The sequence below is a fragment of the Mytilus trossulus genome, chromosome 6, assembly GCF_036588685.1.
Source record: "Mytilus trossulus isolate FHL-02 chromosome 6, PNRI_Mtr1.1.1.hap1, whole genome shotgun sequence".
Classification (NCBI taxonomy): Eukaryota; Metazoa; Mollusca; class Bivalvia; order Mytilida; family Mytilidae; genus Mytilus; species Mytilus trossulus.
This window is the reverse complement of record NC_086378.1, coordinates 32,046,599-32,061,113: the sequence shown is the minus strand read 5'-3', so window position 1 is coordinate 32,061,113 and position 14,515 is coordinate 32,046,599. Positions and strand designations below refer to the sequence as shown.

The 14,515-nt window shown below is 31.0% G+C and overlaps 1 protein-coding gene across 1 annotated transcript; it reads left to right on the top strand.

Annotated features, from left to right (window-relative positions):
• The first annotated feature begins 1,076 nt into the window (after positions 1-1,076).
• LOC134721125 (homocysteine-responsive endoplasmic reticulum-resident ubiquitin-like domain member 2 protein) lies at positions 1,077-14,163 on the top strand. The gene is made up of 8 exons (XM_063583883.1): positions 1,077-1,476; positions 3,159-3,236; positions 4,495-4,554; positions 5,668-5,780; positions 6,350-6,478; positions 7,542-7,853; positions 8,605-8,707; positions 10,642-14,163. Exons 1-8 carry the CDS (start codon positions 1,336-1,338, stop codon positions 10,789-10,791), a joined length of 1,086 nt encoding a protein of 361 aa, XP_063439953.1. The 5' UTR covers positions 1,077-1,335; the 3' UTR covers positions 10,792-14,163.
• Positions 14,164-14,515: the final 352 nt, after the last annotated feature.

Genomic DNA, 14,515 nt, shown 5'->3' with positions numbered 1-14,515 from the left:
AATGTTATCAAGCATTAAATTCTGGGATCATTTAATCACTTCAGAAGGAAGTTTAGTTCACCAAATATATAATGCTACAAAAAAAAGCAACCCATGGGTTAAAAAGTTAAATATTATTATTCAAAACTTAGGTTTATCTTATTTGTCAAATGATAACCTTACTATTAAACCCCTGTTTGGTTTCATAAAACAAAGACTAACTGATCAGGGTTTTCAGGAACAACATGCAAATATTTCAGCATCTCCTAAATTAATATTTTTCCAGAGTGTCTACAAAATTAATGAACGGGCAGGTTATGTTGATGCTTTAAAAAATAGATCAGATCGATCATCATTATGTAAATTAAGAGTTAGTGCTCATAACCTTGCCATTGAAAGAGGAAGATATTTAAAAATGCCCAGAGATCAAAGAATTTGTGAAATCTGTAAAAGTGGCGAAATTGAAAATGAACAGCACATGTTGCTACACTGTAGCGGTTACTCCAGTATTAGAGAGTCTTTTGTATTAAAAATGTTTAATATTACAGGAAAAAGTGTAACCACATTGTGTGATAAAAATATAATAAATCTCATACTTAATAATACATCCTATAAGGCACTAAAATTATCTTCCTCTTTCATCACAAATTGTTTTAATGCAAGAAGTAATCTATTGTAATAGATTTTCATTATACCTTTAATCGTTTATTCACATATATATAATTGTTTGTATTTTACTACCATGCATAGCAAATTGTTTATCCATTCGGTCATTACCATTTATTGTAAATGCGTTTGTGCCAATAAAATATTGTCTATTGTCTATTGTCTATTAAAGTCACAGGCACTTGTCTCAGAAAAAAAAATTACCTATATACCTTAAAATTAATATACTGAATATTAAAGTACTAATAATAACCGATTAATTTATTCGAACGCACCAAATATTTTAAAAGGATTATTGTTTTCTAATAATTCTGTTTATGCAAATATTTACCGAAAGAAATTGATCTAAAATATGATTTAATAAAAATATGACAATTTTCTGTATTACCAATTAAAATGCGCCAACCACATTTTATGCATTGTGACGTCACATGATAAGGATCCTGACTACTTCCTGTTGACAAAAGAGGATTTCGATTATCTAAAACGTATTTCTCCTAAATACACGTTAGCATTAAGGTTACATCATACACATTCATAACAAACCAACGCTTACTACGAAATTATTGTCATGTCAATGAACTATAGAAGTTGAAAGATATTTGTTTCGATTATACTGACATTTTTGTCCAAAGGAATTTTATACAAATCTATATTTTGTTATTATTTTGTGGAATTCATTGATTGACAATGGACTTTGCCGAACTTCCAGTGACTCTGGTCATCAAAGCACCTAACCAACGAGTTGGTGACCACACAGTTGAATGCATGCTTGGTTGGACAGTTAAAAAACTTAAAGCACATTTGGAAGAAGTTTATCCAAGCAAACCAGTAAGTACGGTTCTGTCAGTAAGTCAATAAATGAGGAGGGATAGGAGGGTATCAGGTCCGTTTGCGCCCAATATACTTTCGCACCCTACACGTTCGCACCTCGCACGTTCGCACCCATGGTCCGTTCGCACTCTACACGTTCGCGCCCAATTTTAATTCAAATTCCAGTTGAATAATTGGAAAATCATGATTTTTGTTTTAATTGCTTTGATGTAAATACTGAATGTATTTATAGCTTGGTATGAGTAAAAGATTAAATATTTTAAATGAAAAACACAAAAGATAATAGTTTTTAACAGCTTGGTCCCTTTGATCTGAAACAATTAAATAATAAAATATAGCAATACACTATAATATAAACCAAAACATGATAAAATTCATTCAACGCACAATAAAAACGTAGTCAGAATCTCACTTCATTTTGAAACAAGTCAATGAAACAAAGTTATAGGTAATACACTAAACAAAACTCAACACAAAATAAAACGTTGACAGAATCCCACTTTAATAAGAAAGGAATAATTTATTTCCTTTAACAATACACTCTCAAAAACATGATTAAGATTTATTCAACACATAAAAAATGCTGTCTCGATTTATTTTGAGACAATGAATTCAATTATACTTTTAAGAATACTACTTGCCAAGACTTGATTACAAAGTTATTAAACACAAACCCAATTAAAATTGGGCGCGAACATGTAGGGTGGGAACGGACTTTGGGTGCGAACATGTGGGGTGCGAAAGTGAAAGGGGGCGAACATGAGTGGGTGCAAACGTGAATGGGCGCGAACGGACCCGGATTCGGATAGGAGGGGTCCTGATCCCGAAATCCCGGGCTTAAAAACATGAAATCCTGAGGTCCTGATATTCGAAATTAAGCATTCCTGGATCCTGAAAATGTCAATCCCGTAATCCCAAGCTTAAAAACATCCGATCCCAGAGTCCCGATAAAGGTCCGATCCCAGAGTCCCGATAAAGGTCCTATCCCCCCTCATAAATGTTCTATTTAATCAAAACATTCAAGTATGCAACATTGTCCCAAATACATGCATTTATAAATATCTACCTTGTAAAAGTATGCATTACGATGTTGACCTTCATAATATCTGTTTTAATAAATGTGATGCATATATGGAATTTGCATGAATTTGCATCATTTGAGCAGTAGATACATGTACATTTGTACATTGTACATGACAATACATTGGCAGTTTTATCTTTTCATTTGCTCAGTCAGTGAGAGCACCAGAGATCCTAGATTTCAAGTCCTGGAGCAGACAGTTTTTATGTACATTTGTACATGTTCTTATACAGTTTAAAATTAAGAGTCGTGCAGTGTCGGATCCAGATTTTTTCATAAGGGCTGTCAGACTGACCTAAAGGGGTCATGCTTTAGTAATTTTCAATATAATCAACAACAAAAAAATCCCATGTAAGTACCAGGCACCCTGGAATCGCGTATGCCATGCTAGTGCTAATTAAGCTTTATAATAGTCAAGTTTTAAGCAGTGAGATCTGGTTTTTGATTCTCTGAGTTATCTACATATTTGCCAATGATCATGATGATTGGGCAAATCTAATTGATTTTTAAAGTATCTTTGGAAAACATCTCAAACCTGTATCTATTTATACCTATATGCTAATCATGATTTGATCTAATAAGATAATTTTTTTTCCAGAAAGAAACTCACCAGAAACTTATCTACTCTGGAAAGTTATTACAAGACCATTTGTTGCTGAAAGATGTAATCAGACAGGTAATTTTAAAAGTCCTCCAATACACTGATGAGCTTGTAAAAAAGTCGTTTGCACATATACATACCATGCATACAGTGTACATGTAAATACACATTTTGTATTTTTACAAAAACTTTGAGACACATTTCATAAAATTTTTGGATGTGTTTTCTAAGCACATGGTCCGAGAACACAATTAATTCGTAGTGCATTTCTTTTAGAACATAAATGAAAATTAAAAAAATCCCACCTGCGCTTTCTCAATGAAACTTTTACAGTGTGTTGTACTACTTTTGGGACAAATTATATCAAAATTATAGAAAACTTCATCGTCTCTAACTCAAAATATGGACAATTTTATCTTTAGGGCGTCTTGAAATCTTTTGACAGGTTCCGAAGTGCTATTTTTCAACCTTTTTCACCTGGACCAAATCACTACTTTCCTTTAAAATTCTGGACCCTAATTTTTTCACAGTGTAATTTCACCCCCCTACTTACAATTTGAGGCATTAAACATGGTCGAAATAAATTTGGAAGGGGTATAAAAAGTAATGGCAAGTAACCCACTGTTAACACTAGGGACTATATTCGTGGACAACGAAAATCAAGGGACGACAATTGTGGTCTCGGACCACATGCCCTTTGAATCAATCTGGTTGACTGACTGAGTTCCAGTGGGAATGTACATGTAGTTTCTAACTTGTGGAAATTGTGATGAGCTGTATGTATTTTCATGTCATAATGGCAATGGTACCTGTCATCTATTACTTTACAACAAATCTTCCTGCTGAATATGCGGTATGGGCTTTTGCTCATTGTTGAAGGCCTTATGTGACCTATAGTTGTTAATGTCTGTGTCATTTTGGTCTCTTGTAGACAGTCTGAAACTACTTGGCAAATTGCAAACAAATTAGCCACAATCACCTTAAAGTATTTTAATAGCTTAACTATAAGAATAAGAAGATGTGGTATGAATGCCAATGAGACAACTCTCCCCAAGATACCAAATGACACTGTTATTTACAACTCTAGATCACTAGGGATCAACAATGAAAAAATGTTTCTAACAAATCTGTCTGCCAACCTACATGTTTTTGATCATCGAAGACTGATACAACATGTACAATGTGTTAATACTATACTATATAGCAGATGATGCACCATACATTTGTTGTACCTGTAGAAATCACCTGTATTATGGCAACTCTTTAGAAATATGCTACATGCACCTTGTAACTTTTATTTACTTTATTTATCATGTTTATATTTGTGTTGTAGGATAACACACAGACACACCACACAGTTCATCTTGTGTGCAATCATGAATCTCAAGAAAGGGTATGTAACCTTCATAAATCTCTGTAGATCATGTAGATAGGTTGTCTTTTCTAAGCTTTGGTCTTTTTTGCACTAAGGGTGACCAAAGTGTAATTATTTAGTAAAAACATGTAGATAAAGTAAAAACTATAATCCTTAAAAGAACATTCAAAATTGAGAATGTAAATGGGGAATATGTCAAAGAGACAACAACCCGACTATAGAGCAGACAACAGCTGAAGGCCATCAATGGGTCCTCAATGCAACGAAAAAGTCCTGTACCCAGAGGAGTCCTTTTAGCTGACCCCTAAACAAATAAGTTACTATTTCATCTATCTAGTTCATTTATATACATGTACATGTAATATTAAATGAAACCTGTAAAATGAAATCCAAATTATAATGAATTTATTTATATAATATCATTAATTAATTAAAATACATAGATATATAGGAAGATGTGGTTCGAGTGCCAATGAGCCAACTCTCCATCCAAATAACAATTTATAAAAGTAAACCATTATAGGTCAATGTATGGCCTTTAACACGGTGCCTTGGCTCACACTGAACAACAAACTATAAAGGGCCCTGGAATTACTAGAGTAAAACCATTCAAATGGGAAAACCAACGGTCTAATCTATATAAAAAAATGAGAAACATGTATGAATTACATAAACAAGGACAGGTGCAAACATGTGCAGCGGGATTAAACGTTTTAATGGTACCAAACCTTCTCCCATGTATGCATATTTATTTGCTACTTTGGTTACATGCAATACTCTCATGTCACCTTTACAATATGTGTTATGTTATGGTACTTGTGTATACATGTACATGAAATAGAAAATGAACATGACCACAGCTGAAAGCGACCAACAAGTCTTTAACACAGCGAGAAAATCCTGCACCTGGATGCAGGCTTCAGTTTGCTCCTAACCAAAATTTGTACTAGTTCTGTAAAAATATATAAATGCAAATGGGTGAGTATTCAATAATAAAAAATTAACATAGTAACATGTATCAAGTTGTAATACCAAAACCACAATATAAGGACCAAGACGGTCATGAAATGTATATGGACTATGGAGCAATATAACAAAATCAACCATTCCAATGTTTATCTTTTTTTTCAGATTACCCCCCAGTCTGTGTCGACAGCATCACCAACAGTAAACACCATGCCAAATACAGATGGATTACGGTACAGAAATAATACACCAAGCGTTCAACAAAACAACTATTATGGGTAAGTACTTATTGTTATGTTGTTTCACTTTTTAACGAGCAGTAATTAGGATTGACCTTTCTCGTTTTAACAGAATTGCAAATCACAAGGGAGTAAAATAAAAGCTTTTGTATGTACATTCATAGCCACCATTGAAACTCGACATCTGTTAAGAAATCACTACTTTAAATGAATATTTTTTTAGGAATACAGGTAGATATGGTAGATGTGAAGTATAGATGTCAATAAGACAGCAATTTAACAAACAAGCATTTATTTTAAGAAATTTTAGATAACTCATGTTGTGAATATATTGAAGAGAGAATGGAGAAGATCTGAAGGAAAAATATGAATTGGTAAAAGCTCAAAGTACTTTAAAAAGTTTAGAGTCAACCAGCAGTTCAGTTATCTGGCGGAACTGATTTAAATCTTCTCGAAAAAAAACCAAAGCAATCTTAAATCTACAACAAGAATTAGCTTTATGCTATTTTCCAAACTTCTGAACTATAATTATACATCCGACAGATGTTTTATTGTCACTGAATATTATAAAATAATTGACTGATAATCAAACCTGAATCTATTTATAGAGCTGTACCCAGCACAAGTCAACCCCAGCCTCAGCCCCAGATGATGTCACAGGCTGGTATGACACAGGAACAGTACATGATGATGATGCAGACGTACTATAACCAGATGGCAGCACAGTACATGCAATAGTAAGTACACAAGCAATTAGGGGGGGGGGTATTTTCTTATAAAAGCAAATGTTTTCAAGTTATACGATTGGTGAAATTTGGGTTGATAACCAAAAGAACAAATGATGGTGGTTTGTTGTAAAATTTTAAAATAAAAGTTCAAGCAGATTTTGATCTAGGAATGTACATAAAAACTACAGCTCGGGTGAATTTTTTTGCTTTGTCCAACTGTCCACGGTGGGATTGGGCACCCGGTGGGCAAAATTGCTAGCTTGTCCCCTCTGTCCACCCATAGGAGTGGGCATGCGATTTCTTTGTTTAATCAAAAGACTTACAAGTACAATCAATTGAAAAAAGCAGATAAGCATTTGTAATCAATATTTTTACAAAAAAAAAGAGATTATTGCTAGAGTGGGCATGGGTGGGCTGTCCACAGACAGAAAAAGAAAAATGCACTCAGGCTGTTGTGTATATCCAATTTGCATGTATATTTAAAAAAAAGAAGTAAAATTTAAAATAACTTAAACACCAAACTCTAGAGGAAAACTCAAATCAGAAAGTCCCAAATCAAATGACTCTGCAAACACATCAAACTAATAGATATCAACTGTCATATTTTGTTCAACTTTGTTCAGACATTTTATGTAAAAAATAGAGGATTAGATTTCCATTGGTACAATTATCCATAAAAAATATGGACTTGATTGAAATAATCAATGATCTGACAACTCCAAAAAAATGACTTCAAAGAAAATATTACACATTTGCAGATCAAGTCATATAATTCAACCGTAACTGTAAACCAAGACCCATACTTAAATGCAAGCTGTAAAAAAACAAATGGTAAATAAAATCCATTCACAGAAATCAGTTTATTATGGTGGTACCACTTTTGGTTTCAAATTAAAAAATATTGCTTTGACCCTTTGACAAAAGTATAAAAGATTAAATCATTGAGTTGGTTATTACAGAGTTATCTCCCTGTAGTGAAAAGTACCATCTTATTGAATGCAATACCATACTCATACAATAATTTTATTTTTGGAAAAAATACATTTTTCTTTTTTCCTTTTCATGATTTTAGCTATCAGACTGGGGCATTTCCCGATATGGCCAACATTCAGATAGCTGCCCAAGATATCACACCACAAAACCCCCATGAACAAGTTCAACCAAACAATGGTCAAAATCAACAAGATGACAACCAAAATGTTATCCTTGATGCTCGTGGACGTGTAGTGGAAAATGTAGATAATGATGATGAGTTCGGACAACACGATTGGTTGGATTATATTTACACATTCAGTCGATTTATGGTTCTCATCAGTATCGTGTATTTCTACTCTAACTTCACCAGATTTGCTGTAGTTGCATTGTTTTTCTTCATTGTATATTTGTAAGTAATAAACTATTGAGGTTTTATTTCATTCAAATATTTTGAAAATATATGATACATGTGATATTCTTATATTTGTACATTTCATTTTGGAAAAATGCAAAATATTTTATTGCAAAATATTAAAATCAAGTAATGGTGCAAGTTTGATAAAATTGTGACTAAATAAAACAGTGATAATTTTTATGAAATCTTAAAGAAATTTGTTAAATTATAATTTTAGACTTACACTTGTTAGAATGTTTAAATAAAATTAATAATGGAAATGGGGAAATGCCAAAGAGACAACAACACCAAAGAGCAGATAACAGTCGAAGGCCACTAAAGGGTCTTTAATGCAGCCAGAAAATCCTTCATCTGTAGGTGGGCCTTAGCTGGCCCTAGAAATAAAATGTGAAAGTGGAAGTATACACAGCATACATGTACTAAACTCCAAAACCCATTAAAAACCATACATCTTTAACAAAGGCTAGAGGCTCCTGACTTGGGACAGTCACAAAAATGTGGAAGGGGAGTTACATGTTTTGTGAGATCTCAACGTTAACCCTCCCCTATACCTCTAGCCAATGTAGAATAAAGAAACGCACAGTAAAACTAAGTACAAAAGAAATCCGAGTATTATGGTTGGAAAAAGAGTACAAAAGAAATATGAGTATTATGGAAAAAGGTTAAAAGGCATCTATCTTGTTATTAAAAAAACAATAATTTTGAAAGAGTAATTTTCATTCAAATGCATTTTCTATTTTATCAGGTATCAGACAGGATTTTTCAGAGTAAGGAGAAGGCAGCCAGTACGTCAACCACAAGAACCAGCACAACAGCAACCTGAGAATGTACAACCTGATGTACAACAGGTATTATTCACTACAAGATTTGCACAATATTTTAAAACCCCCTTTTTATCGTATATTAATAGCATGGGTACCATTAGATAGAAATAACTCAAATTGCAACTTGTTTGGTCAACTGCCTCTGACAATTAATTTGAATTGTTATGAAATGGTGAATAAAGTTTTACACATTAGTAATCTGGTCTTATTACAGCATTTATTCAAATATGTTTTTTTTTGTCTAATTCTATTATCCTGATTATAAATAAGTTTTCATACTTTTTCATAAGAATTGTAGTTTGACAAATACACATCATTCATGTTAAATTAATGGTCAAAATATTTAATTGAAACTAAAATTCATTTTGAGGTTCCATTGATCTTTCCTTCAATATGAATTTAAAATTTGATACATAAAATTTATAACTTTGTTATGTTGTATTTCACATTAATGTTTAAATTTTAAGTTTATTATGCCATGGCATTAGCAGAGGGGGCATTAAGTTTCACCCTTTCCTTACCTATTTCCCAAAGTTGGTTTGCATTCTCTAATTTAAGAATGCCTTGACCTTATGTTATAAAACTGATAAGCAATGCTTATTTCTACAAAATCAGAACTGCCAACTATCCCGATTTTCGCGGTATCATCCCGATTTTTACCCCTGAACCCGAATCCCGATATCGGGATCGTAAAATTAGTCAAAATCCCGATTTTCAACAAATATACCCGAAATAAATATTGTTTACCGATTTTGAAGTTTTTCTGATCAATTTTTAAAAATCAATCATTTTACCTGGGGACATATTATGACAAGTTAATGACCCTACGCTAATCAATAATCACAACAGGTGTCATAATTAGTGGTTGTATGTAATCAGATTACCTAATGGGTCGTAACAGTCCTCAAAATTAATTTGTATACACAAATTTGGTCAAACAGCCTTTCAATTTTAATCAATTTATCATACAAGCACAATTTGCAACATTTGCCGTAGTTCCACAGCAAAATCATAATTAATTGAAAGATGAGAACTGTAAAGAACTCTCAAGAAAACATCGTTTATCTCGAAATTTGTTTAATTTTCGAAATACATCGTGTGTCTGTTGATTTAAAATCGACGTCATTTTGTATACACTTCTACTGTGTTACTGTATAAGCCTCCGCCGGTAAGAGCACCTCTAGATACAAAGAAAGATAACTCAAATTTTATCCATTTTCTCATTGATATATTGACAAGACCTGCAAGAGTAAGACTAAATCAAAATCTGTCTTCATCCTTCTTACTTTAGGACATGTAGTTTTAGGTGTTTTGAGTCAAGGTTCATGGATGAGAAGGTCTTTGGAGGGGGAAAAGGGGGGGTCTCTACTTTGAATCCTTTATTTTTAATGCCATTTTCTCTATTCCTCAGTTATTTTGTCAATTTTATAATTTAATAGTACAAGAATCATGCAAATAAAAGAAATCAAGGCATATAAGCTCATCATTAGTATACCAAAAGAAAAAAGAAGAGAACTTAGACTATTTTAGGAGTAAAAAACAATGCTCACAGAAAAGTCGCTAAAATTGTAACCCTTAAAAATCTTGTCGCGCGCTAAATCCCCCATGGAGATTTTCAAAAGTTGGCAGGTCTGCAAAATACAGATCAATTTTGAATTTTGGTGGCGACATTTTAACCGTTCTAAAGTAATGCGCCTTTACAAATGGAAAGATTGCTGAATATTTCGTTTTTGTTCTCCAACTTTAGTGTGCCTCAACCAAATGCTATGAAACTTATACAAATTGCTTAATACAACAAAATACAGATCAAGTACAAATTTGGATAGCTTGAATTTTAGCGTTCTTAGTTATGTCCCTTTATAATTTTATATGATATGCAAATTGGGGCATCATCTGTGTCGCATGAAAACATACCCCATTTATTCATTGTATAATGACCAAATGAATATATTTTCCAGAATGATAATACTGAACATCCAGAACCTACAGAGGAAAGTACCCCACAAGAACCACCCAAACCTAGTGTGATATCTATTGCATGGTCTTTCTTCTCAACCTTCTTTACATCCTTGATCCCATCACCGCCACCAGCTGTGAATGCCAACTGAACGGTACAACACAATTATCGAGAACAAACACAGACAATTCCGGAAAAATGGATATTTTGTGTGGGAATCTTGTGTATAAACAAACTACATTTTCTGATTCTGAACAGTTGAACTGGTCATGTGTAGCAGAGATTTTCAAGAAAAACAGCAGAAATATACAGATGGGCTTATATAATGTATATTTTAGTAATATTCAGAAACAATAATTTGTAGTACGACTTCGAAAGAAAGTGGTAACAAATAAAGACTATTCTTCATTTTGAAGATTTTTTTTTTATATAATAATTAGATTTTCATGATTGTAAAAGAATATTTTTGAAATTAGATTAGAATGATTAGCTCATTGCACATTTTCTATTGCAGTTTAATTATAATGTGTTATAAATATGATCAGCTGTACAATGTACACTTAAAAGAACTTTTATCTGTCTTATAAAAAAACCTATGAAATCCAAGGGACTGGAGCATGTATTATAATCAGAGTATTTCTTCTTTGAAATCCATTTTTTGAAACAATGATATTTTTTTCACCTCATTTATGATCAGCCAAGCTGTATAAAATATAAGTATTACTTGCTGTGTTTATGGGTTGTATTTTGATAATAATATTTAGTTATACACACATTTTTTTATCATTCATAAAAAAGTAACAAACAATTACTTATGTGTGTTGAAAGCAGCTCTTCTTTGATTTGTAATCAGTTCTATATCTTCAAAAAAATTATTAGAATTCGAAAGATATTTTCAAAATTTAAAATTGTGAAATTTACTTTTAGAATTTATCGCTTTTCCTGCATGAAATTGGACCTGTATTGATGTAAAGGTTTTTCTACTTTGGGTTGTTTGATTAAATCATAAATAGAACTCAGTGAAGGCACGTTAGTATATAACCATATATAGAGTCAATTTAATAATTGAACTTACATTTTAACTTCAATATACACTTGAGTAATTGACACCCTAACATGGGGGAGATTTGTAAGCGACTTCCTTGGGTCCTATTTATGGTTTTATAGAACACCGTTATACGAAAAGGGCATTGTGTTACAAATTTTTATAAAATTAATTGTGATAATCTGCATATTGATCATGCTAATTTACCCATGTTTTTTTCATATATATTTTATTACAATTATTTCGTTAATATTTTTTTGTTATGATTTTTTTTCTGTTAATAACCTAATTTGAGATTAATTATTTTTTAGATACTAATTCTGTGATTTGGCTGTATATGTCTCTGTACCATTGTACTTTGGTTTATGAGAATAAAGATATATATATGTGATTTGGCTGTTGAAACTTTTTTTACTTCATTTTTAGGAAACAGTATTTTTATATTCTATGGGAAATAAAAGTTTTAGATTTATTTTTTTTTATTCTGAAATTTTTCTTCTTTATATTGACAATGGTAAATAACAAAAAATTGTAAAAATATTATTTAATTTCTGAAATTTTCCATATTTATTAAATTTTTATCAAACTAAAATATGACTTCATGATATTATTTTGTTACTTACATATTGCATTCAATTGTCATTATGAAAATTAGAAGTTACATTTAAGTTCAATCATCATTTTTATCATTTAGTTATAATTTTAGATAGAATATCAATAGATTCACAATGAAAAATAAAAAGTTACTTTAACGTATACATGTATCAAACATGTAAATGTTGATTGTATATCATCCTAAATTTCATGTAAGAGTGATCGTGATAATTATTTGACCTCATTTGCAAATATTTGTTTTGAAAGAATGTTTAGTAATGGCCCTTCTATATTAATTGCCAGTCTTTGAAAGTTAGAATATATTAGTTAATTTAGACAAAACACATAAATTTGGTAACTTAATTTACACTGAAAAATAAAATTAAGAAAATGTTCAAATATTAGCCAAAAACAGTGATATCAAGACATCTGCATAAGTCAATGAGTATAGCATTCATATATCTGCAACTATTTTCCCCAAACATCTTATGATACAAAATGTTTGTAAGTAATATTCATAAATGTAGGGGATGTCTATATGAATATTCATCATTTCTTCATGCTTTAATGTTATGTATTTTGTTATTTTTTTGTTATATCTGTTGCTTGTTGATATATTTGTTATGTACATATGTATAAAAGAATATAACTGCCAAAAAAAAAATGGATAGTAATGAAATCCAATATTTGTATGCTCAGTATGCGAAAATTTGATAATAAGCTTAAATTTGGCACAGTGCTATGCAAATTACATAATTTAAATATAGTGCATATTTGCATATTTTAGATACTTTGTACTTTTTCATTAAGTTACTGTAATTATGTTATAAAATTAATTAATTTAAACAAAAATACAATGCAAATAAAGTTTATGTTTTTGAAAACTTCATGGTTATCAAAAGCTTTCAGAAAAGGTAATTATAAATACATAGTTTGAAGAAAAAAGTTTAAATTATGTATAATTTTATTCATGATTTTTGAAAACTACAGTTATTCTTATTCGACACAGAACTAAGAATAATGATATTTTTTTGTATGTATATTTTAGAGATAAAACTAATTTATTGAAAAGAATTAATCTGAGCATTTGAAAGTGATATGTAGATAAATGTATATAAGATGTAAATAAACATTTATAGATTAATATATATGTAAATACAGTTGAATCTTGTCAGAAACTTTTTCTAGTACTAAATAAAGAAGAAACTTAAGTCTTAATTTTCATTTTAAAATTTTTATCAAGATATCATTCCTATATTTGAGAACCAAAAAAGGATAAAATGCCCTTTTAAAGATACACAGTACACACTTTATGATATCATACTTTCTAGTGTGAAATTACCTCATAGTTCAGAATATTTATTGTGATATATCACCATTAAGGTTTTATCTAATCTAAACCCGTCTGTATACCATAAAATAGTGGAAGTTTTGTTATAGCTACATGTATACTAATTTAGGAATTTTTGCATTTTGCAAATTCAGAGAAAATTACGATGGTTTGATAAATGTATCTGAAAGCATGAAATGTAACATTTCTGATTTAGTCATTACAATAATATCCTCCATTTGATAAGTTAACCTTCAAATTTCCACCATATATTTTTGCAGAAATATATTCTAAAATTGAGAGAATCGATTCATTAAATTAATTTTGAAACAAAGCTAAGATGACTTATCTTTGGAGCTCTTTATAACAAGATTCAACTGCATGTAAACTCATATAAGAGAAAAAAAATGGTGCTTTAGTTTAATATGGTTGAGTGGTTTTTGTCTATCATTCATTTACCATCATTTCTGTGATTCCTTAAGAATTCCTAGATTTAGATATTATTTAGAACTTTCCGAACCATGTGGGAAATAAAACATTTTTAAAATATCAAAGTTTTGTTTTTATTTATTTATAAGAAACATTCAATGAGCTAGCCATATATCTGATGTCTAAAAGCATGCAAAACATTAGTTCCTAAAAATAGATTTATCTTTACATGTGTGTGTAGGTAAAATTTACCAGATGATTAGATGATACTTTCCCTTGTTATATAAATGCACTGTTGGGTTGCTGTCTCTCAAACTTCTACTCCACTTAGTACAATCTTGCTCACATGTTTATCATAGAGACATTGTTATGATATATTGCAGATGTCCTCTTTTGAAGTCTGGTAAATATTGAAAGCATCTATCCAGTTTCAGACTAAAGTTTTTGGTCGAGGTAGTTTTTGATAAAGTTGAAGTC